The following is a 25,364-nucleotide window of genomic DNA, read 5'->3' as shown; positions in this document are numbered from 1 at the left end:
GTGCTGAGACGTTAGGCTCCCCCTGAGCCTCCTTGATTACTGCCTGTTCTATGGAGCATTGTTAGGCCTCCTCTCGCTATAGAGTTGATTTGTAGAGGCCTCCACTCCTCAGAGCTCTCCCTGGATAGCAATATCAAGTAGTTAGGCTCTCTGTGAGCCCCCTTGGTAAGCCATGCTTGGTGTTGGATGTAGTTAGGCCTCCTCTCCCTTTTGAGAGTTGTCATGTTGAGGCCTCCATCCTCAGAGCACGATCAGGCAATTAGGCTCTTAATGAGCCTCCTTGGCAACTGTTTGTGTTAGGAAGCTCCTCTGCCTTCCATTCCGATGCAGGCTCTCTGTGAGCCTTGGGAGCTGTCCTGAGTGTTGGGCGTTGTTAGGCCTCCTCTCATTTGAGAGTCTCTACAGCCTCCACCACTAGAGCTCGACCAGGCAGTACTGCCAAGTTGTTAAGCTTTCTTTGAGCCTCCTTACCTATTGCCTCTACAGAGGAGTGGTGTTAGGCTTCATCTCGAGCCTCCACTCCTCAGAGCTCCGCCTGGGGCAGCAGTATCAAGATGTTAGGCACTCTGTGCACCTCCTTGCTAGCTATTCTCACCGTAGGATGTGGCAGGCCTCCTCTTGTTTGAGAACTCCAGTTGAGGCTTCCGTCCTTAGAGCTTGCTTGGGTAGTAGTACTGAGTTGTTAGGCTCCCTTTGATCCTCCTTGGCTACTGCTTTTATTTAGAGCATTTCCCTGCCTTCTCTTTAAAGAATGTTTCCTAGGTCTCCGCTCCTCCAGAGCTCTGCTTGCATAGCAATTCTCTAGTCGCTAGGCTCTTATCAGCCTCTTTGTAAGCTACCCTGAGTGTAGAACGTTGTTAGGCATTGTCCTCTCATTTCAGAGAGTCATCTTGCTTAGACCTTCGTTTTTAGAGCTAAGTTATGCCGTAGCACTGAGTTGCTGGCTCTCTGCGTGAGCCTCCTTGGTGCCCCTAGGTAGTTTGGGACAGGCCTCTGTCCTCAGAGTCAGCTAGGGACCAAACTGTTAGGTTCTCTGTGAGCCTCTTTGGTTGCTGCTTGAAAATGGAGCACTATTTGGCTCCCCTGAACTCCGCCTGCTATTGTTATAGGCATAGGACGCAGTGTTGAGGCCTTCGTCCCTAGAGCTCTGGCAGGTAGCATGGTAGCTCTCTGTGAGCCTCCCTGGTCACTCCCTTAAAGCGGTGTGTTGTTAGGCCTCCTCTCCTTATAAGAGTAATTGTAGGCCTCCACTCTGCAGAGCTTCGCCTGGCCAGCTAGATCAAGTTGCTAGGCACTTCAGGGCTTCCTTAATAGCTGTTCTTCTTAGGGCGTGGTTAGGCCTCCTCTCGCTTTGAGAGTCGGTTTCTGAGGCCTCCACCCTCAGATTTCTGTCTAACAATAGTTCGAGTGGTTAGGCTCTCTGTGAGCCTCCTTGGAAACTGGCCTCTGGCTGTAGGGAATTAGCCGCTCACATGTACCTTGGGATGGGGACTCCTTTGAGTCTTTGACTTATGTAAACCATTAGGCACTCATCCCTAAGCATGGCGGCGTGGGTATTCAAGCTCCCCATAGCGCCCTTTAGGGGACGCAGCACGAGCTCCCATCCGAAAGGGAACGTCTAAGGTTATGCATATAACCATGGTTCTTTGAGAAGGGGAACGATACGCTGTGTCCCTTTGCCATGCTTCAGGTACTCCTGCACACGTCTCCCTTCGTATTTCACAGGTGCCCTTTTATTCTCCCAGTCTCACCTGTAGTTATGTCATCGGCTGCCGCCTGCTAATGTCAAGTTCATTGTTATGTTTAGACTCATGCTTCAGACACCGGTCAAGCCAGAGGAATTCCCCATAGCGCCCTCTAGATGACGTAGCGTCTCGTTCCCCTTCTCAGGGAACTATAGTTACATGCAAGCAACAGAAGGTGACTATTTTGTGTGTGGTGACTTTCTATACCCACTATATCAGTCACCCACATGAGCATATCAGTATTGCACACACACACACACACACAAACACACAAACCTACTTTGCTTTCTTCTCGTTCCTCAGCGTGCATCCAGATGGGTTTATTTTCAGCTGTAGACACAGAGAAACAGTGTTCTGCTACTGTAGTCGGCCATTACCAAACATACTACGGCAAGATCAGAAACAGTTTCTGCCAAATAATATAGTTACAAATTTTTATTGTTAACACTGTAAAATCATTATCATAGATTTTGCAAAACTTGGCAGGGTATTGCTGTGCTATGATATTCTGATCTCATTTAACTCATCACAACTTTAGATTTAGGATACAAATGTACGAGTTTCATAGTTCAGTTTAACACTTGTTCAGATCACTACCCGTATAGGATCTAACATTAATTGCAGTAACTAATTTCTTAAAGTTCTGTCATGCACATGAACATGCACTAAAAATGTCAAGTTCTCAAAAATAAATTTAGCATGAACCCAGCTAACAACATTATGTTCTAAGAACGTTTTCCTAGCGTTACCATTAAGGTATAAAAATTGTATTACTGAAGATTCTGAACGTTCCCTGTTAGCTGGGAACATGTGAAACAGAAGATATAAAGAAATCAAGAAAATAATCAAGTTGATTTATTGGAATGAAGTGCAAAATCACCATAAAAATGATTAACAAAATCAAACAACAGACAAATCGGCCTGTTCTGAAAAGATAATCAATCTTTCACATAAAAAAAAAACAAAACATGAAATAATAATGACAATAAATGGATGATATTTTGAAAAGAAAAGAAAGTGATAGAACGAATGACCGTTTTATACAGAAAACTCAAAAATGTAAAACTTCCAAGAAGCAAACGAGAGGGAAATCACACATACAAACCATCTGTTGAGTTGTTCGTACACTAAAATCTTCGCACTTCTGCTTTCACATTTATTTTTTTAAACATTCACATTGAGTATTTTGCTTGGCACAGGCAAGCAGTTCACTAATATAGCGTTTATATTCGAAAGACATTTCATCTTCACAGAAAAAAATATATAAATATATGACAAGACAAATATTCATAACATTTCCTCCCCCAAACCCCCGATGTCTCCAGTAAGAAGTGTGAATTAATCCTATATGTTCATGCTATATGTTCATGCTCGGTTTTATTGGTTGTGCTTGCTGCCGGATTTCTGTGAAATCCACGGCTGTAAACCACAGGTCAGATGTGCAGAAGGGTCACGATATTCTGAGGTCATCAATTTCTATCATTCAGCAATGACAATAGTTCAGGTTTATAATGTCGCCATAGTAAGAAAAGCATGCAGTCTGTCAGCTAATGAATAATGAAGTGCCATGATCAAGCAATCATCGTACCATCTACAGATCCGAACTCTTTCTCATGGGCGCGCGTCAGGATCTCTTTGTAGAGAATCTCAGCTTCCTTGTACTTGCCCTGTTTCAGATAGCATGAAGCCTGCAGGGGAAATATAAAACACTTTAACAACTATGGCATGCACTTAAATTAAAATGTAAGATGTAGGATGTTTGAAGAATCTTAAAGAGCCCAAACTTTTAAACAGTAGTGTATAGGTAGGTATATCATATATATATAGTGTAATGTGTGTCTTTTTCTCTCTTTTTTAATGTTTTACACTGCAAATAGATTTCTGAACAATGAGTGAGGCTGTTTCATTGATTTGGATTCAAGATGAGTGCTGATTATATTCACCAGGTTGTTTTTGGTCTTGGCAACATTCGGGTCATCAGGTCCGAGTCTTTTCTCGTAGATATCGAGAGCCCTGCAGTAATAATACTCCACCTCCTCATACTTCCCCTGGTTCTGACAGAGCAGGGCCAGGTTATTCAGCTGCTTGGCCACGTCCGGGTGGTCCCGTCCCAATACCTGAGCAACGGAAGAGAGTGAAATAATTAAAGCCCCAAATATACATACCTCAAGCAAAACCAAAGTTGTTATTTCGAACAAAATCATGACAAAACGAAGTTTGCTTGGAGTTTGTTTCAGGAGTTGGAAACAGCTTGACTTTCTGGAAAGGTTTGTTCTGGCTGGTAAACACCTTCAAACTCCCATTGGTCAGTGGTGATGATGTAATAGGTGGGTGTGGCTATGAGGCTCCGCCTTCTTTGAGGTTAAAAGCCTCCGCCTTCTGTTCAGTCAGTCGAGGTCAGACGCGTGTAAGCCGCTTTATAGTAGAAAATGAAGTTGTACCTCTTACTGAAAGAGATTAACGCTGTTCTGCTTTAAAGCAATCTATTGTATAAAGTGCTATATAAATAAACGTGACGTGACTGGACTTGAGTGCCGAATTGCCGAGCTGGTTCAAACATACCCACATCACTATGATCAGATGCTTTTTGAACTGTTTTCTCACTACTGTCAGTTTAGTTGTGTTTACTCAATGTTAGTGATATATCGGCCACCCTATCGGTATCGGCTGATATATATGTTCAGTTTTAATGTTATCGTTATCGGCACAATAAGAAAATGGCTGATATATTAAATCCGATAAATAATGTATTATTTCCTTCAGCTGAGACACTTCAGATGCGCACTTGTTCACCATGATGGTTTTGGTATAAACATTATTATAATTGTGCGCTTGAGACTTTAGTTTTTGTAATCAGGCTCTCAAAAATGTGTAAAAAATTTGGATTTAGATTTATTGTCCAATATATCGGTTATCGGATTTCAAATATAAAGATTTATCGGTTATCGGTATCGGCCTAAATGTTCATATCGGTGCATCCCTACTCGCCGTGAGTATATTGGGGCCTTTACAATATGACTAACAAGTCAAGAGTTTATTTAAATATCATCTTAATCCATTGAGAAAAGAGGCTTTTGTACCCCAATGAACAGGCCAAGCACTTGTGATAGTACCTTCTCTCTGATCTCCAAGGCTCTCTTGCACAGCGGTTCTGCTTCCTTGTATTTTCCTCTCTTTCCATACAAGACCGCCAGGTTGTTGAGGGTGGCCGCCACCTGGATCAAACACAGAATACACACACTGATTACCCAGCTGACAAAAAATACTCGTTTTGCTAACATTACGATTGAGTTATGAAAATGTTATTTCTGAATGTCCTCTGGATGCTCTAAACGTCCATGAGAACATTTTAGGGAACATTTTATTTTATTTTGCAAGCATTATGGGAACAATACTTTTGAATGTTCTCTGAACATTCTGAAACAAGTAGTTTAAAACATTTCTAAACATTTAAAAAAAACATTTGGAAAATGTTCTGAGAAAACAATTTTCTGTAAAAATAAATATAATGTTTTTGTGTTTTTATTTTAGAACATTATTTACGACCAGATAACCACAAGCACTACTATATATACATCCCTGTATTTTGAGTAATTGTTGGGGGTAATGCATTACAAGTAATCCAAGGTATGTAATCAGATTACTTTTTCAAGTAACTAGTAAAGTAACGTATTACTTTCCAATTTACAACAAAACATCGGAGTTACTTTTTCAAATAAGTAATGGAAGTTACTTTGTTTTCTCATGTATTGACTGACAGCTCTCCTGTCCTCATGTTGAGAGGAATCGTGAGTAAGTGCAGAGGTGTTGTGTGTGAACATGATGCTTATTATAGTTCTAGACTAGATGTGATCATGCATTTACTCATCTCACTTGCACAAAAACAGATTCAGTATTCAGATTCATGTTTTGAGTTACTTACAGCTGGGTGGTCATTGCCCAGGGTCTTTTCTCTGATTGACAGGGCATCATTAAGGAGATGGGCCGCTTCCTTGTATTTATTCTGGTCCCTGAGTGAAAAGAAATACAATAAAGGCTTATTTCAGAAGGCTTATTTCTGTGGGCAAACTTCTTTTGACTAAATATATTTCCACATTAAGTAATAGAGAATTCGTTTTCCATGCCAAATTAGCCAAAATTGCTAATAGAATTGTCAGAGGCTGAAAATAATCAGGAATTCCAAACACATAAACAGACTTATTGAGTTAATGAAGCTGGTAAAGTTGGTTGACCAAGAAAGACTCTTGCTGGTTAAAGAAAGAAAGTTCTGTCCTCATTTACTCACAATTACTCACTCAATTACTCGCTCTAAACCCAACAAATGACTTTATGTGGGGAATAATATATAATGGGGAACTGGAACTTCAATATAAATATGCAAATATGAATGTGCAAGTATGTTCTGCGCCCTTTCCTCAATAACAAAATCATAACTGCTTTAAAACAAGCAGCTTTACATTAATAATCATGAAATACAGTGACAGTGTTGCTTTCAATTAGAAATTCAACTTCAAGCGGCTCTCCAGAGTGTTCATGTTTTTACACGCGTCTGATCTCGACTGACTGAACAGAAGAAGTGAACCAGAGAAGATTTCCACCTCAAAGAAGGCGGAGCCTCAGAGCCACACCTACCTATTACATCATCACCACTGACCAATGGTAGTTTGAAGGTGTTGACCAGCCAGAGGTTAAAGGGGTGGTTGATTATGATTTCACTTTTCTAACTTTAGTTAGTGTGTAATGTTGCTGTTTGAGCATAAACAACATCTGCAAAGTTACAACGCTCAAAGTTCAAAGCAAAGGGAGATATTTGCTTTTAAAGAAATTACTTTTTAAGGACTACAACAAACGGCTGGTAGAGACTACACCACATTCCTCCCGGGTTAGTGACATCACCAACCCTAGAATTTACATAAACCCCGCCCCCTGAACACGATTTATAGATTGTTTTGTTATATGTGACAGCAGTCGTCCGTGAGGGGCTGCTGTCTTTACTTTCATTTTGTATTGCTTTATTTTATTATTAAAGTTAGTTTGAATGTGTGCCAACGAACCTCGTTACATAGATTATCAAGACAGAATATGCTAATCAATGACTAGAAGATAACTACACATAAGCTACATAAATTAACCATTCAGAAATGTTGTCTACATGTTGTCACTTCTTGAGTCTCTCCATCTTTGTCTTGACTCCGGTTTGAAGATAAAAGGCTAAAAGTTTTTGACATTTTCATGACACAAGCTCTTGAAGCTCCGCCCTCTGTGCCGGGAGCAGCAGCTCATTTGCATTTAAAGGGACAGACACAAAAACGCTGCGTTTTTGCTCACCCTCAAAAAGTGACAATTTTAACATGCTATATAAAAATATCTATGGGGTATTTTGAGCTAAAACTTCACACACACACTCTGGGGACATCAGAGACTTATTTTACATCTTGTGAAAAGGGCATTATAAAAAGGGCCCTTTAAATATAGCGGTGTTGGCCATTGTAATGAGACTTTTGTGTCCTGTATGATGCTTGAAAGTGCCCATTTTTCAAACCGTCTCCTTTTGTGTTTCATGTAACTAAGAGCATACAGGTTTGGAATGACACGAGTGTGAGTAAACAATGACTGAGATCTGCTTCAACATGGGCCTGGGCATGAGCAAACACACACACACCTGTAGACCAGAGCCAGGATGTTGAGCATGGTGGCTACATCGGGATGGTCGTGTCCAGAGGTTTTCTCCAGGTCCTCCAGAGCCTGTTTGCAGAGAGGCACGGCCACCTCGTACCGGCCCTGGGCTGCGTACTGGATCACCAGGTTATGGAGGGTCCTGAGGCGGGCCGGGATCTCGTACCCCCCCTGCTGCGCGGCAGCCACCGCGGCGCTGTTGTGCTGGTGGGAGACTGAAGGGGGCGACAGAGAGACACAATGGCTGAGTTTCCATACAGAGGTGGAATTTAACATATGCACAAAATTTGAATAGCGCATAAAACACTTGCAAATTAAGCGCTGTTTCTATCTCATGTGTTTAAGAGAACAAAAACGTCACTTCCTGGGAAATTAGCGCAAAATATCAGTAATAAAAATTGTTGTGGCAATCGGGGAAGAATCTGTGGCCTTTTTTTTTCGTACATCATAAATTTATTGCGTTTCAAAGCACCAAACCAACTTTTGAGATGCTGCGATGCGATTGGTCCGCTGGTTACTCCAGTTATGCAATCACAGCCTCAGCTGAGGCGAAGTCACCTGAGGTGTCTGTTGCGCATCGAGGGATTTATTCAGTAAATGTGTTTTCATCGTAGTTTATTAGCATGTCTCCTTACCGGATAAAAAATATAAAATAATCCACCAATTAAGCACATATGTCTTTTTAAGCGCACTTTATGGATTTTTAAGCACATTTTTTAAGTTGGCATTTCTATTCAGTGCTTTTTTTAAATGTGATATCCCAAAATGTGCATAAAATAGGTGGATGGAAACATAGCTATTGTTAATATAGAAAAATGGATTGGATGCTTTCTCCAGCCCTGTTCAAAATGCCATTCTTGTGGTTCACTTCAGAGTCCACACTTTGGTAACATAACGCTGCATTGACTGTTGGGTAGTAGAGTGTAATGGAGTCTGGCCACAAGAGACTGACAGGCATTGATACCTGTTGTGCATTAATGTCACAATAAAGATAACTGTAATAACTGTTGTTGTTTTTGGCGTATACCTACTAACGCAACCTCATTTCCATAGAAAGCAAAGCAGATATTCCACAAAACGAAAGAGCGCCACGGGACACACAATTCAGATCAGATTGCAATTGGATTTAGGATTGACAGTGAACATAGATATTATTGGTCACAGTGTTTACTTTGGCTATCAAAACATATTCATAAAACATATGACAAGGACTGTGTCATGTCATTTGTGTACTTCCTTACCCGGGTAATCTTCATCATTGGGAAACAAATCGTCCAGGGCATCTTTGGGAGTCTCACTATTTTTCTCTTCCTAAAACAAAACCAAAGAACAATAATTTTAATATTCAATTTGGCATAATTATCATTTATAATAATCAGTCTTTGCTGTCTTATAATGTAAATTGTATTGTGAATTTCTATAGTCAATTGCATCTCTGTCCATGCATGACTGTCTTTATAGTCTCTAAATGTTAATGGCTCCATCAATTCAGGAAGTAACAGCATGAAACATCGTTTCATGAAATATAAATGACAAGCTGGAGGACACTGTCATTTGAACGGATAATGTCTTCAAATCCTCCCACAGCAGAAAGAGAAAAATGAAGAACATTAGTCTGGAGTAAAGGAGAGGACGTCCCGTTTGCCAGGGAGGGAATACAGTTTATTCATTCATCACACAGTAACGATGAGGCACGTCTCCTTCGTAACATCTTTATCTAGCAAAACAGAGTCATTGATCTGCAGGGCGAATAAATCAATGCTGGCTACACATCCAGGAAGAAGGACGTGGCTCATCTCCCAAGAAGAGTCGGGTTACAACAGCAGAGGAGATTCAAGACAGAAAAGCTCCTCTGCTTTTAAACTTGTAAGTCCACTTAGAATGTAAGTTTATTGCACCGAAAATGTTGTTATTTAGTTTTTCATTTGGTAAATGACATAGAAATGTATAAAAATAAACACAAGAGGTACACGTCTCAACATATCTTCCAAATAAATTTCCAAACATAAGTCAACTTGCTTTGTTAACCTAAATGGACAGACAAATGTGAATAATGACACCGGTGTTATTTAGTTTTAGTAGTTTTAGTACTTAAAGGATTAGTTCACTTTCAAAAATGTTTTGCTGATAATTGACTCACCCCGACGTCATCCAAGTCTTTCTTTCTTCAGTCGAAAAGAAATTAAGGTTTTTGAGGAAAACATTCCAGGATTTTTCTACACAGAATGGACTTCAATGGCAACCATCTATACCAATGTTCAAAGAGGGTTCAAATGTCCGTCTCAATGCAGCTTCAAAGTCTCGACACGATCCCAGTCGAGAAATAAGGGTCTTATCTGGCGAAATGATCGGTCATATTCAAAAAATAAATAAAATATATATACTTTTTAACCACAAATGCCCGTCGTGTACCATCTCTGAGATGCGCCACGTATTGCGTCATCACGTTGGAAAGGTCACGCGTCACGTCATCTAGTTATTTGTCTGTGTTCTCCGGTTCATAAAGGTAGGGAAGGGCGAAAAATTTCATCTCATTTTCTCCTCCAACTTCAAAATCGTCCGACATCTTTGTTTTAATTTATTATTATCATTATTTAAAATTTTTTCATGACCTTTCCAACGTGACGACACAATACGCCGCGCATCTCAGAGATGGTACAAGATGGGCATTTGTGGTTAAAAAGTATATACTGTATGTTTATATTTTTTTTTTGAAAATGACCGATGGTTTTGCGAGATAAGACCCTTATTTCTCGACTGGGATCGTGTCGAGACTTTGAAGCTGCATTGAGACGGACATGTGAACCTTCTGTGAACATTGGAATAGTTGATTGCCATTGAAGTCCATTCTGTGTAGAAAAATCCTGGAATGTTTTCCTCAAAACCTTCATTTCTTTTCGACTGAAGAAAGAAAGACATGGATATCTTGGATGACATCGGGGTGAGTAAATTATCAGCAACATTTTTTTTGAAAGTGCACTAATCCTTTAAACTTAATGATTTGACACAGAAAGTTGAACCTGGCATCATGAACCTTCATTCTGTAAAGTGTGCCTTTTCTTATATCATGACACTCGAGAGGGCTGATGGTTCTTTACATGCAATCTGCAGGCGATCACATCATTACCAAGACACAAGCTGATTGGCCTCTGCTGATCCTGCAGCCAATGAGATCGCTGGCTCAACATTACAATAGTCTACCAGCTATCAGAGCTCCTCTGAACCCCTCCACCTCCCCAGCTCCACCTGCCTACTTCATGAACATGATGGTATTGCTCTGTTTTTCTTGTACCAGTATGCTGTTCATCACCTACAGCAAGACTCACCTCTGGCGAGGTGCCATCGTCATATTTCTTGAGCTGGTTCATGAACTCCAGATGTTTCTTCTCCTCCTCCAGCTGTGCGACGTTCTGTTCACTCTTCTGGAGTTTCTGCTGAGTGTTCGCCAGCTCGTCCCTCAGCCACTGGTTCTCCTGACAGAGCCGTCGCACCTGAGCGCGCAGTTTCTGTTTCTCCGACTCCACGGCATTCAGATGGCTGGACAGGGCCATCATCACCTGAACACATTATCATGACTCTTACTATAACTATATTACCTTTAAAAGCACACTGTCTTTTCATTCCGAGCAAATCTTAAGAAAATACATATTTGTTTCAATCCTTAGTGAGCTACAGTTATACTGTATGTGCACTCCTGATGTGAAGGGTGTTTCAAACAAGTATGCCTCATCAATATAATATTGGCCAAAATCACATGTGCCTTTCACAAACCAATAAGGCAATCCCAGAATGAAATGCGACAAGTAAAACAAATCGTCAAAGATAAAGGGAAATTTTCAGTACCGTATTTTCCATAATAATACGGTACTAACTAATTATTTGTTTAGTGCATTTGCCACACGCCATTAGTTTCAGTTTCAGTTTAAATTAATTTGTTTAAGCTTGGATTATAATAAATGTTGTCTATAATGAATGCCACTTTACTTTATTTTATGCTGTTCTGACAGTACTGAATATTTTATTTATCGCTATTTTACATCATTACTGGATGTAATAAAATGTTATGTTTTTTTTTTAACAATGCAATTTTGATCCTGTGCAACTTACAGTAATATATATATACAGTACAGGCCAAAAGTTTGGAAACATTACTATTTTTAATGTTTTTGAAAGAAGTTTCTTCTGCTCATCAAGCCTGCAGTTATTTGATAAAAAATACAGAAAAAAAAGTTATATTGTGATATATTATTACAATTTAAAATAATTGGTTTTCAATTTATTAAACTTTAAATTATCATTTATTTCTGTGATGCAAAGCTGAATTTTCAGGATCATTACTCCAGTCTATCACATGATCCTTTAGAAATCATTCTAATATGATGATTCCTGCTTAATATTTTTTCATAACCTGTGATACTTTTTGAGGATACTTTGATGAATAAAAAGTAAAAAAAGTAAAATAATAAAAAAGAAGCAAATGTTTTAAAAATAGAAATCTTTTGTAATTTTTTTTCTTTCTTTTTTTGAAATAAATCAATACTTTTATTCAGCAAGGATGTGTTAAATTGATAAAAAGTGATAGTAAAGAAGATTTATATTATTAGAAAATATTTTTTTATTTGGAATAAATGCAGTTCTTTTTAACCTTTTATTCATCAAATATATTAGTCAGCAGAACTGTGTCCAACACTCATAATAAATCACAATATTAGAATGATTTCTAAAGGATCATGTGAAAGACTGGATGTCACATGTGACACTGAAGACTGGAGTAATGATCCTGAAAATTCAGCTTTGCATCACAGAAATAAAACAAAAAACCACATCTTAACCCATTTTGCGCTTGACATGCTGTGTTATTGCTGTACGAAGAGGAACGTCAGAGAACGGATAGAAGGGAGAGAAGGGGTTCATTTATCTGGAAAGCCAGAGAGAGACACCATTCGAACACATACAGCCACGCTATTTTTATTTGCTGCGCCTGCGTTGTTAGTTGATTACCCACACCTGATTATCATCGGCTCTGCTTGTTTGCGACCCTACGCTAATTAGCGCTCCTTTTGTTAGATTGTGTTGGTCATTATGGAAAGGATCTGCCTGTGTCTGTTGTTTTCTTTCATTTGCGAATTATCAATAGATCAGCCGTAGAACTTTGGCGCATTTATGGGAATGCTGTCTCGTGCTAATTTGCCCTGTTTAGTAAGTCTGGCCCCTAAAGTTGTTAGTCAGTAACACATGCTAATAATTCAGTGGTATTCACAATACCCGAGGACCCCATAATGGAGTCGTCCCTCACCTGTGCTTCACCCAGGCCCAGCTCAATCATCTCCACTGACTTGCGCAGAAGGTTGGACTTTTCGTGAACCGAACTGGCCTCCTCATCTTTCTTTAAGCACTGGATGGTCTCCAGCAGACTGTGCAGGATGGAGTTGTGCTCGCTCTTGAGAGCTTCCAGACCCTGAATCACCAGTTTAGTGCTGGAGATGATCTCCTCCTGCGTCAGCTTCTCGAGTCGCTCCTCATGGGGGTAAACCATGGTGGACATGCTCTGATAGAGGTCAGGAGGCCTTGAAGGAAGAGGGGTATAGATGAGGTCAGGGTTTGAGGATGACATGAGGATTATTTACTGTGGACATTAAATTGCAACATATTGACAAAATCGTATAGTAATGCAGCACATATGTGACAATCAGTATTAATTACCAGAAAAACATACAATTCAAAAATTGCAATCACCAATTTATACAATCGAGTAAAGAGTGTAATTCTTAAGGACTTTTAATCATGGCTATTGTTGTTAACTAAAACTAAAACCATAAACATTTCCGATACACGAAATAAACATGAACTGAAATAAAATAGATTATTAAAAAAAAACTTTCATTGTTCAGCTAGGTAACATTTCTAATTTTTATTTAGGTTCACTTAAAATAAATACATTAACTAAAACTTATAAATAAGGATACAACAAAAATACTAAAACTTTAACTAAAATTAAAGTGAAAACAAAAACATAAAAATAAAATCTAATTTAAAATATTAACCAAAACTATTATAGTATATCATAACACTTCTTTCCATCAGCCAGTACTACTTTATTTCTGGTACTTCTGCTGTAATGGCAAAGGTCCTCATTTTCTTTACAGAAACTAGGAGTGGCAATATATTAAAATAATTAAAAATAATTACAAAAATCATCATTTTCATTTGAAGATTCAATAGCAGAATTTTCTCGTTTAATTACCAATGAATTTCCACAAGTTTTTTAGTAATTTGTGATTTACAGTTTTTTTTAAAATATATTTCTTTTTTACTCACAAATAACAATTTCTAGACCTTGACATAACTGGAAAAAGATTTATTTATTATAAAAATGATCTAAACATTAAAAACAGACAATAGGCAATAGGCATCACAACATTATAATGTGCATTATGAAACATAAATATAAAATTTTAGATGTACAATGAAAGTGCCCCTATAATGTTTTTTTGGATATTACCTTTCCCGTGGTGTGTAATATAGCGGTTTCTGAATGTAAAAGATCTGCAAAGTTTCAAAGATCAAAGTACAGATAAACCGAGTTGTCTCCTGAAAGAAAGAAGCGATTCTGAACTGCCTGAAATGAGTTGTCAGTAATTCCAGTTTTACTTCCTGCACGAAACAAATGGTCCTCACTCACCCTCAAACACTGTAAGAGTTTGTTTCGTGTTGTCGACATGTTTGTTTTCTGAGCTGCAAACTCAAAGCAAATCCACTTTGATGCACTGCCTACCAAAGACTGAAGACTCGCTGGAATTTACTGGAATTGACTCTGAAAAATGTACGCCATCGTTACTGTCCATATATCACTGAATATCAAGTGCTGAGGAAGATCCAGAGTTGAAATTTAGATATGGTAATGAGCATTTGGTTTCTGACACATGCTGTAAGCGGCTGACCAATCACAACACACTGGGCCATCTGACCAATCACAACAGTCTAATCAATCAGACCAGAGTAGACCAATCACAACAGACTGGACCATCTGACCAATCAGAGCAGAGTAGACCAATCACAACAGACTGGGCCATCTGACCAATCAGAGCAGAGTAGACCAATCACAACAGACTGGGCCATCTGACCAATCAGAGCAGAGTAGACCAATCACAACAGACTGGACCATCTGACCAATCAGAACAAACTGAGCCATCTGACCAATCAGAGTAGAGTAGACCAATCAAAACATACTGGATCATCTGACCAATCAGAGCAGAGTAGACCAATCACAACAGACTGAGCCATCTGACCAATCAGAGCAGAGTAGACCAATCACAACAGACTGGGCCATCTGACCAATCAGAGCAGAGTAGACCAATCACAACAGACTGGACCATCTGACCAATCAGAACAAAGAAGGAGGAGGGGTTTAGAATGACACTACAGTTTCAGACACTGAGAAAACAGGTGATGCTGCAATGTATATTATGAGAACATTGTTTGGGACTTTGAATGCATTTAAACATATCGTAGGAGACTCAAAAACAAATTAGGACCTTTTAAAATAGCATGATAGGGGCACTGTAAATTATTAATCACATTTACATGTATGCCATGATTCAACCAAATGTGTGTCATGTGGGTCCCTTTATCTTGTATCCAACAGTCCAACCAATTACGCACTCATTTTTCAGTTCTTCCGAAACCACCAAATCACAGCTGCACCTGCCGAAACCAGTCAACACTTCCTGTCAAACAATTATTTGAAGATTCACTCCAAAATAGTAGTTATTATAAGCTTCAAAATCTGCTGATTGTGACGCATTTACACTTCGCCCTGAATCCCCGTCAACATCAGTCTCATGCTGTGATACCCACTCACTCAGCCTCCACAGGTCACGTGACCCCGCTGAATCAATAATGCCTCGCATCCAACACTGACCCGTCACAAGAGGGACAACAGTCCATTCCGTCTCACAATAAGAATAACAATGAATAAATGTGTTATAATGCATCAAAAGGCTTTAACAAAACAGTTTAATGAAATGAAACACTATAGGCTATACAAAGAATTATATTCATGTCATTGGTCAATGTGGCCATACCTTTCTTTTACACGTTAATTTCCACAATGAAACTCATTGACTTGGAAGTTAACCCTTGCTCTGATAGTCCTCGTTTAATAATTAACCAGAAAGGAATAACTTAGGCCAGCCACAGCTCTTAGAAGAACAAAAGTCCCCCATTGAGGCTTTCTTTGTAAACTACAGCATCATGGGAAATACACGGCTGAAACATACTACACAACTTTTGCCCAGGCATTCTACTCTGCTCTGATTGGTCAGAGTAACCCAGTCTGTTCTGATTGGTCTCTACATTGTTGTGATTGATCAGACTGTTGTGATTGGTCTACTCTGCTCTGATTGGTCAGATGGGTCAGTCTGTTGTGATTGGTCTACTCTGCTCTGATTGGTCAGAGTAACCCAGTCTGTTGTGATTGGTCTACTCTGCTCTGATTGGTCAGAGTAACCCAGTCTGTTGTGATTGGTCTACTTTGCTCTTATTGGTCAGATTAACCCAGTCTGTTTTGATTGGTCTCTACTTCGCTATGAGATGGCCCAGTGTGTTGTGGTTGGGCTACTCTGCTCTGATTGGTCAGACTGTTGTGATTGTTCAGATGGCCCAGTGTGTTGTGAGTGGTCAGCCGCTTACAGTATGTGTACAGCAGAAAATCGCGTACAGACTCCAGAATATGATTCCATCCAGTCGGAGGAGAATAAACATGTTCAATATTTTGAGCTGATTTTTTAGAACACGTTGTTTTAATTTGTCAAGCGTTTTCAAGCAACGCAACATGTTTCTACCCTCTCGAGTTCTCGCGAGAGCACGGTTTGAATTTGCTCAGCGAGTTACTCTGGCATTGAGTAATGATGCTCATTAACTATGCCCTTGTAGCCGAGCTGCACCAATCACATCGGTGTGTATCTGATGTAGGCGGGCCAGAGGCGAGCTAAACAGATGACGACAGCGCTAGTGACATCGCAGTCACGACAGTGATTGGACATAGTGTTATCCAATTGCGTGCAGGGAGATTTTCAAATGCATGCTTGGTGCCGCCCCTCGATTTGGCCGATTTTCATTACCCGATAGATTTGGGTCTGGATTTCCAGGCTAACATGTTTCTGCATGAGTTTGCTGTTTTGGGAAAGTCTGGTAGCGTGTGGTCTTGTGTAGCCAGACCTTCAGACTGATGGCACATGGTTTGGACTCCATTGCAGCTTTCATTGGCCAAGGACCGCCGAAGGTCTGACTAAAATGTCAATCACAAATCGTTTTCTTCAGCATCAAGTTTTAGCCTGGAAATCCAGACCTAAATCTAAAAGATTAATGGTCTGGCATCGACTAATGAAAATCGGCCAGCTCATTTGAAAATCTCACTGCACGCAATTGGACAACACTACGACCAATCACAACAATAAACAAAATGGCGGGTTCTAGTGTTTCGCGTGCAATCGGCCAATCAGCGTACACTACCGTTACTGGCAGTTCCTATAGTGCTGGTTTAGACCGACTCTGAAGTAGGAGCTGAATTAGTTTCTCCAAAAGGAGTTCCTAGAACTAAAATCGTTCCCTGTTCCTGCGGTGCGCGAACACGTCAAAATCCGGGAACTTCCACCAATAGTTCTAGGAACTATGAAAAAGTTCCTCCGGTTCACTGTAAACCCTAACGCTCAAAATTATGAATTGGTTTGAGTAGGACAAACTTAAATTAAACTAATTTGTTAAGTCAAATTATCTTTGAGTATTTAGCACTTTCTTTTTCTTTCAAGTTCACAGAACTGATATATTTTAAGTAAACTTGAACTGTTTCATTGTTTTGAGTTTTATTAAATTATTTATTTTAATTTAGACAAAAACTAAAGTTGAACTGAAATGGCTGGGATGTCTATTTCCCAGCATGCTTTGCCGATGGCACTCGAAAGGGAGAGTAAATGCTCAAATTAAGTGTAATATAATGTGTTTTTTTTGTGCAAGATTAATGTTAAGTGGGAGATTTCGTAGTGATTAATGTTTTGTTATGCTAATTTAGAAGAATTTCTGTTAATGTTGGTTTTAGGATAGTTACCATCATGGAGACAATTGGAGAATGCGGCTTGATTTGAGAGCAAATAAAACCTTTATATTGCTGCACTCATACAGCAAGTGCTACTTTATAACATACTATTGTTAGCATAATAACAAATTAGTATGTTAGCAAACTAGCTTGTTATAGCTAGCTAAGTTTATACTAATAAAAGTGTTCACATTGAGATTACATGAATGTTTTAAGTTCAATGATGAATTAGCGAACTCAAACATTTCAAGTTAAGAACAATTAAAATGTATAAGTAATAATGTATAAAAATGAATAAAAAGTATAATAAAAATCTGCCAGTTCTGCTTACTTTGAATTTCTTAACTTAAAAAATTTGAGGCAACTGATTGCCTTCAATTTTTTGAGTTTTGCCAACTTATTCGGGTTTACATTGTGCGAAAGCCCCTAGTTTTCAAAAACGTGCACTTTAAAGCACGTTTTCGAAAGTTTGTGTTTCAAGGCCTCTAAAAAATCCCGGAAAATATCAAAATCGCACACATTTTAAAATTGATAGCAAACCTAAAATTGTGCTCTCTTGAATCTTGTAAGCACTGTAGCCACTGCATGTTGAACCAGCTAAAGACAGCACCTGTGTGTGATGCCTGTGTCCTGTATTGTTTTCCACCCTTTCCCGAACTAACCACTCAACCCTCTCTGATATCCATGGCAACAGAAACAGAAACAGAAATAGAACACAAAAATTGAGTCAGTGACAAAATCTGAGAAACCTGGACAACACAAGTACGTGTGTGGGCAGGCATGGACATCCCGTGGACATTAATACTGTTAACAAAGATTAATAAATACTGGAACAAATGTATTGCTCATTGTCAGTTAATGTTAATTTATGCATGGGACATTATTGTAAAGTGTTACCAGATTTACTTTACTCAAAATTTTTTCTTTGTCTTCTGAGGTAAATTATGGCCTGGATGGTTTTTCGGGAGATTCAACTTCATAAAGATAAGGAAAGACTGTTTTTGACAGATACTGAATCCTCTACCACATCTTTCCAGGTGTCTGAGGACAAGACTTGTGGACAAAAGCTTATTAGTCCAGTCATTTTAAGCCAAAATGAGGGTCAACCTTGAACAAATTGCAACAGAAGCAAACTCAACTGATTTTGTATCCTCAATATGTCCTGAGCAAGGAAAAAAAAGTCCAGAAGAATCCCATTAGGGGAAAGTTTCGGAAAAAGACCCAAATATAGGCTAGGCTATTCATTCTTCTTCTCACGTGAATAGGGTAAACATTTTAACCTTTAGATATCGCCATGAAAATTACTGAGTTGATTACTTACATCAAGACAAACAAAAACTGTATTACAAGTTTTTTGAAATTGTTTGTTAACATGGACAAACGGTGCATAATCTAACTATGCATGTGCTAATTTGCATAAATACCACAAAAGATCTAAACATTGGGTATCGCCAGGTGAACATGTCTTGTTGAATCTTGTTGACATATTAAAATACTTAATGTTAAGGTCTGAATGGAAACCATTTAGGCTACCCGTGAACATTAATAGGCAGGAAGAAGTAGAAACCAGCCTTTATACATTTTTAAGAGATTGGGTTTGGGGCTGGGTCTGTGGGACTATATGGAGAATCTTTAGTCACAGCCATTATTTCCACATGGAGATTCAGTCCTTGAACTGCTCCATGTCTTGTGACTGTTACTACAGCGAATTAGGATTTCAATCAATGCTTTGATTCGCTAGTTGCTGAAAGCTGATTCAAAGGCAGCTACTAAATGCTCAGTATTTTGTTTCTTGAGAAACTATGGACAGCTTTATGATTCACCAAAGCCTCATCTAAATATCTGTTGAGTCAATGGGGAAGGGTTTCTTTCCCAAATGTCACAGTGTTTGAATTCAATAACAGTCTAGAACTAACGTGATTCATGGCCTCTTATGCCTTTTTACAGGCAAGTCCTTACAAGCTTCAAACGCATCTGGGTCATTGACAAAGAGTGGCCACGGTGAAAAAACACATATTGGTTTTATATGATTTTAAAAGACTCGTATACCATTTTCACCAAAAATTGTAATTAAAATTCCAAACTCAAACGTGATTATACACATCTTATTTTTAATTCATAATATCGTTCAATTTTAAGGGAGTCGCACCGCATGACATTTTACAACCTGAACTCACCTTTCAGAGTCATACAAGATAAACTGTTTCAAGAAACCTTTCAACCTTAACACAAAGTCATAACGGGTTAGTGTTAGTTTTATTTTTCTGTAAGTTTCTGCATGTTGGTTGCACCACATTACTGCGAATTCGCAAAATTTTTCGTCTATTAAAGGCACACTATGCAAGATTTGTGCCTTAACAGCTTCAAAGTCATTTCGATGGTAAACAAACTCGTAGTTGGGCGAATCATCCCGATAGCAATGCAGGTTTGAGAGGTGGCGCCCCGACAAATCTTGCGAAAATCACGACTTGCTTTACGGCACGCGGCGTCACATACATCAACAACATATGAAGCCGCCACTATGGAAGACACACGCATTTCAGACGTGAATCACGGCAGAGTCGACGAAGAAGACGAAGAAAGCGCGGTCGGAAGAGTGGTATTTACGACGGTAACGTTAAATACAAGTACTCCACTGCGACTCTAGGGGGCGCTGTCTGAGAAAAACAGTAACTGCGTTGTGTGCCTTTAATAATAAATGGTTTTGTTAAGATATTTTATTAACAGGAAATACTTATGCCAAACTATTTTTCTTTTCAACAATTTCATTTGTTTAATGAGGATTTTTCTTCATTATAATATCAGAAAATGTTTTACTTTATGCCCTCCAAAAAAGTTGCTAGTAATTTCAAATGTTTAATGTCACTGTTGTTTCCATCAATTTGCATTCGTTTATATCCAGCTGGTCGCGTTTATGCATTTGTTATGCAGCGAAGTTGCATGTTTAAAGCTAGTGACGTGAGAAAGCAAACTGTGTTGGCATGCTGCCGTTTTTTTTATCAGATAATCATCAAGAAAAAAGAAGCAAAAGTGTGAGATTATACATACAATATACACGTGTCTAATTTAAATGCTATGGCGTTTGTATAGATGTTTAAAGATGGCCATCTCTAAGCATGACTTTGGATTTATATGAAATAGTAACACTTCACAATAAGAGTCCATTTGTAAGATTAACTAAGGTTTATAAATGTATTGTTCATGTGTTGATGTCAGCATTCACTAATATATTTTTTACATTTTAAAGTCGTATCTCTTAACATTTGTTAATGCACTATGGACTAACATGAATGACCAAGGTATAATTAATATATTCATATTTTTATATTTAAAAGGTACAGTGTATTTTCATGGTTCAGTGCTGTTTTTTGTAATAAAGTTCAGCACTATTTTATGTATTATGTTTGTTTTTCATTCTGTATCCACTTTAAAAACGATCGGTTGATTAATCTGTCATCGGCCGGCGTGGGCCAAACTAGTTATCGTTATCGGTAAATCCATTATTGGTCGACGTCCACATATAATTGCAAAGAAATGGCAAGTACATTGAATTAAATGTGAAATTATTAAACAGAAAGACTAAAATTGTATTTTCTTGTAAAATATACTCCAGTAATCTTTGTTTAACATTTTAACAGTGTATGAATGTATTGCATTTGTTTGCTAAATAAATACCGTTCATCTGTAAATCAGATAACTTAGACTAACCAGTGTGTTTGATGGGAATTTGCTAATTGTGGTTGTTAATACTGCTCAAATTTTGTGATTTAAGATGATTAAACTGTGTACTGTGCCATTACTTATATATGTGAAATTACATTTTCACCAGGCAGAAGAGCTAAAACTAGGGATGCACCGATATGAAAATTTTGACCGATACCGATAACCGATAAATCTTTATATTTGAAATCCGATAACCGATATATTGGCCGATAAATCTAAATCTAAATTTCTATATAATTTTTAAAAGCCTGATTACAAAAACAAAAGTCTCACCATTAAAATCAATGACCCAAGCACACAATTATAATGATGTTCTCATTATAATTTTATGTAGCCTTATGTGAAACCATGTTGAACAGTGCGCATCTGAAGTGTCTCAGCTAAAGGAAATAATGCATTATTTATTGGCTTTAATACATCGGCCAAATTTTCTTATGGACATGAACATGTATCGGCGGATACTGATACTTAGCCAACCCCCACTTATCTTCAGATAATAAAAAATCAAGTTAAACCATTACCAGATCAAGCAGAGAGTAAACAGCACATCCACTAATGTGTGCCCTAGTAAACTTCACCAGATTCAGCTCTGACATTACACTAGTAGATGTCAGTGAGCATGTTATGCAGTGATGTAATGCTGACTCTTATCTAGACTGCATTATTGACATGAACTGTTTGCTGAAGTGAGGAGTGGCAGCGTCTACATGCACTGAACCTCTTCCTCCTGATGTACAAATGTGCCGGCGGGGATGTTAGACACGAGAGAGAGAGCAAGAGAAGGTTTATATTGTAGTTTCAGTCCTAATTGTATTACTGGTACAAACTGAATTATTGGTGTAACCTGTGGTCATGGTCATATATATTTGAAAATGTCTGTATAAAACTAACTAATATAGATGTTACCACATGAGGAAGTATTTTAAATACATGATAAAACATTACAAGCAGTAGAAAATGATGTGTTTGCATAATGATATAATAGCCATTGCGTGTATAGGGTGTTGTCAGAGACAGTAAACATTACATCTACTGGACTGAGTGTTTATGAAAGTGTAGTTGTTAAGAGTATGCAATAATAGGCATTAGATCTGCTGTAATACTGTACCAGGTGTTTATGTACTGTATATAGGGTGTTGTCCTGATGCATGAGACAGTCAGTCCATAGGTCACTGTCTGAGTTTATGACACTGTCCACATAACCCAACCCAACCACACACACACACACACACACACGCACACACACTCGATATTACTTATAATAACACACAAAGAGATAAAACAAATCCCTAGCCCCTTTGCTTACATAACACACTCATTTAAATGTCATCCTACTGTATCATGGTTACCTTAGATTATTAACACTATACAAATATCGCCATGTGTATTATAACAAAGGCGCTCTTTGATGCTCATTAACATATCAGAACATACCTGCTACGATCACTGCTCCGTTCACTGCGACTGATGTATTAAATCAAGGCCAAACAAAGAGAAAATACATCATATATCCAGAACCGGACTGGGAGAGGTCAGGATCACCGAGAACTGGACCGGCACTGCGCACTTTCTGCGGCTGCGCTTAACCAATCATACTATGGTGAAGGACTGGCTACTTAATATTAATGAGGTAGCGTGACGGCCCTACCCGATTGGCTGAAAGGCAGTAAAGTGGGTGGTACTTCGATTGTTATGGGGCTTGGTAGCTGGCGACAGAATTGATTATGAATATTAATGAGATTATATGAGTGGACATTCCATGAAGATTACCAAGCAACGTCAAACGTAACAATCAATATTCATAAGTTAGGCCTTGAGAAGAGACATTCAGATAATTTACTTCATAAATCATGTCGAGCTGGAAATTCACGTAGTTTGGAATGCGGGTGTTTTTAACCCTATATTTTAATAGAAAACCAATAGCCTACATATGAATGAGATTTATAGATGATTGAGAATATTTTATTAGCCTATATTCATTACTACGCAGCATTATTAATTTCGGGATGCGAACTTATAGAGCGAAAGGAATTTACAAGAATCCTGAAAGGAATAATATTTGTGTGTGTGTGTGTGTGTGTGTGTGTGTGTGTGAGACGGATGACATCAGATTTTTACCTTGATTTTAATGCCATCTGCTGGCAGAACACAATACAATCCAATAGGATCAATATTAATGTAATTAGTGCGTATCAAATATTAATACATAAATGTAATTAAAGCATAAAATTACATTTTAAGACAAAATATTTCTCTTTTTAAAATAAGCATGCCATTTTATTTCCCTAATTATTTTTATTTTCCCTTTTGGATCTGTGTTTTTGTGAAGACTCCTCTGAATGATGTACACTTAAATGAGATAAAGGTTGTATTCATAATAGTTTTCTAAAATAGTGTTTTAATTGTGGTGTTACAATTATGGTGCTACATTTTATTATTTTTAATTATGGTTAAAATGGTTAAAATATGGTTATGGTTAATTATGTTAAGCTAAACTTCAGAAACAGTCCTCACGCTGTAGCCTATCTACACACTAGTAAAGTAGAGCTGTTTGCTGATCATGCGATGAGCAAAACATTAAGATAATGGACTATAGACACTCACTATCTTCATTTACGGCCGAAGAAGCAGAAAGGTTCTGATGCCAGAAGACAGACCAATAAAGACAAAAAGTCTGTCTGTAGTCAATCATTTTATCCCTTAAAATATCTTTGATCCCCAAAATGACATATTTAAAAGTTTTTTCCTTGAAAATAAATTCGTTGTGCCTTAAAATATCATGAATGTAACTCGACACCCTTGCCTCATTTAGTATTTGCGGTTCTATGAATATGCACATGAGCCCCGCCTCCACTCACTCAGCTCAGAGATCCACTGGTTGACGATCACACGTTGATCTGATTGGTTACAAGGTAGTTTGTGACGTCAGAAACACCAGCGATTTCAAAGCGTGTTTTTGAGACTGTCTTTGGTTCACTGCAGTTTTAAGCAGGAAATACTCAGCAATGCTGTCGACTTATGAATTTACACATGGTTTGTCTTAAAGCACATTAAAAACACCACATAGACATATAAACTACATTAAAAGCTGGATTTTCACCACCGGGGGACTTTAACATAATACTTGCCAAAGGCTCAATAAAGATTTTCTACCATTAACAATATATTTGAATGTAAAAAGATAATATTTTACCATTCAGATCATGTCTTCTGTCTTGACTACTACCATAGACATAACACAACACAACACAAACATATTTTTATTATTTGTCATTTATTTGCACAATCCTCCAGTAAGTATTTATCAAATACTGAAAAAAAGTTTTTGTCTGTGCACTCATCAACCAGAACACACTGGTCCACTTTCTTATTTTCATTTACATGTTAATGTCTGAAAACAAAACAAAACAGAAAAAGTCTATAAAAGAGTCCGACTCCTTTAAAAAGGGAAATAGAAAAACAAATACTAATAGTAAATGTTAAAAAAAAATCACAATGCAGCCATGGTTAAAATCATTTTAGTATTTGTATGACAATTCAACCCAGTATAAAGGATATGAAATGGCAGTACTGTACGTTTATGTACACGCGTTACAGAGAAGAGAAGCTTTCCTCAGTGGTTCATTCATAATCAATACTGTCAAACTTAAAAATAAGCTTTGTGCAAATGTCTGCAGGTCTACTTCAAACAGACAGATCAAATATTAGTGTTTTCTCTCAGTTTTACAGATTAAAATAAGAAAAAAGCTCCTCATGTTGCCCTAAAAGTAGTGCTTAAAAACATCCCGAGGCCCAGAACGGTTGACCAAACCCCAGCAGCCCGCCTCAAACACACACCAGTACAAAAGTAGGTTAAAATACACAATGAAGAGAACAGGAACAGTTCTGCTCATAAGACACCGAAAACTTCTATTTTATGCACAATGTGACTATAGCGCAGGTTCACCTGGCTGTAAAATAGTGTACGCCACAAGCCGAAAGAGCAAACTCACCCCTGAAATTAATACTGAAACCCTTCACACACACACGCACACTCACACACTCACTCACGCACGCACGCACGCACGCACGCACGCACTCACTCACACCACACACACACACACACTCACTCACTCACTCTCTCTCAC

At 38.3% G+C, this 25,364-nt stretch overlaps 2 protein-coding genes across 8 annotated transcripts in view; both read right to left on the bottom strand.

Moving 5' to 3' along the window:
* The window catches only part of klc4 (kinesin light chain 4), a 35,993-nt gene extending 13,163 nt beyond the window's left edge, over positions 1-22,830 (bottom strand). For 2 of the 4 annotated variants that reach the window (XM_082138124.1, XM_082138126.1), the window contains exons 1-10: positions 22,672-22,830; positions 12,718-12,988; positions 10,748-10,978; positions 8,663-8,732; positions 7,408-7,636; positions 5,668-5,755; positions 4,859-4,960; positions 3,689-3,862; positions 3,334-3,433; positions 2,026-2,075 (exon numbers count right to left, since the gene is read on the bottom strand). In XM_082138124.1, the coding sequence (XP_081994250.1) occupies positions 2,026-2,075; positions 3,334-3,433; positions 3,689-3,862; positions 4,859-4,960; positions 5,668-5,755; positions 7,408-7,636; positions 8,663-8,732; positions 10,748-10,978; positions 12,718-12,966 (1,293 nt within the window). In that variant the 5' untranslated portion in view covers positions 12,967-12,988; positions 22,672-22,830. The other 2 variants (XM_082138125.1, XM_082138127.1) reach the window with 2 other exon arrangements.
* Positions 22,831-24,494: 1,664 nt separating this feature from the next.
* The window catches only part of LOC309475348 (phosphofurin acidic cluster sorting protein 2), a 70,656-nt gene continuing 69,786 nt past the window's right edge, over positions 24,495-25,364 (bottom strand). For all 4 annotated transcript variants that reach the window (XM_082138104.1, XM_082138103.1, XM_082138106.1 and 1 more), the window contains one exon: positions 24,495-25,364. This exon is cut by the window's right edge and continues 2,240 nt beyond it. The gene's annotated coding sequence lies outside the window, so the exon portion shown is untranslated.

Source organism: Leuciscus leuciscus, assembly GCF_965113295.1.
Source record: "Leuciscus leuciscus genome assembly, chromosome: 15".
In the NCBI taxonomy this organism is placed as follows: Eukaryota; Metazoa; Chordata; class Actinopteri; order Cypriniformes; family Leuciscidae; genus Leuciscus; species Leuciscus leuciscus.
Note: the sequence above shows the minus strand (reverse complement) of the source record. Positions and strands in the feature narration are given on the sequence as shown.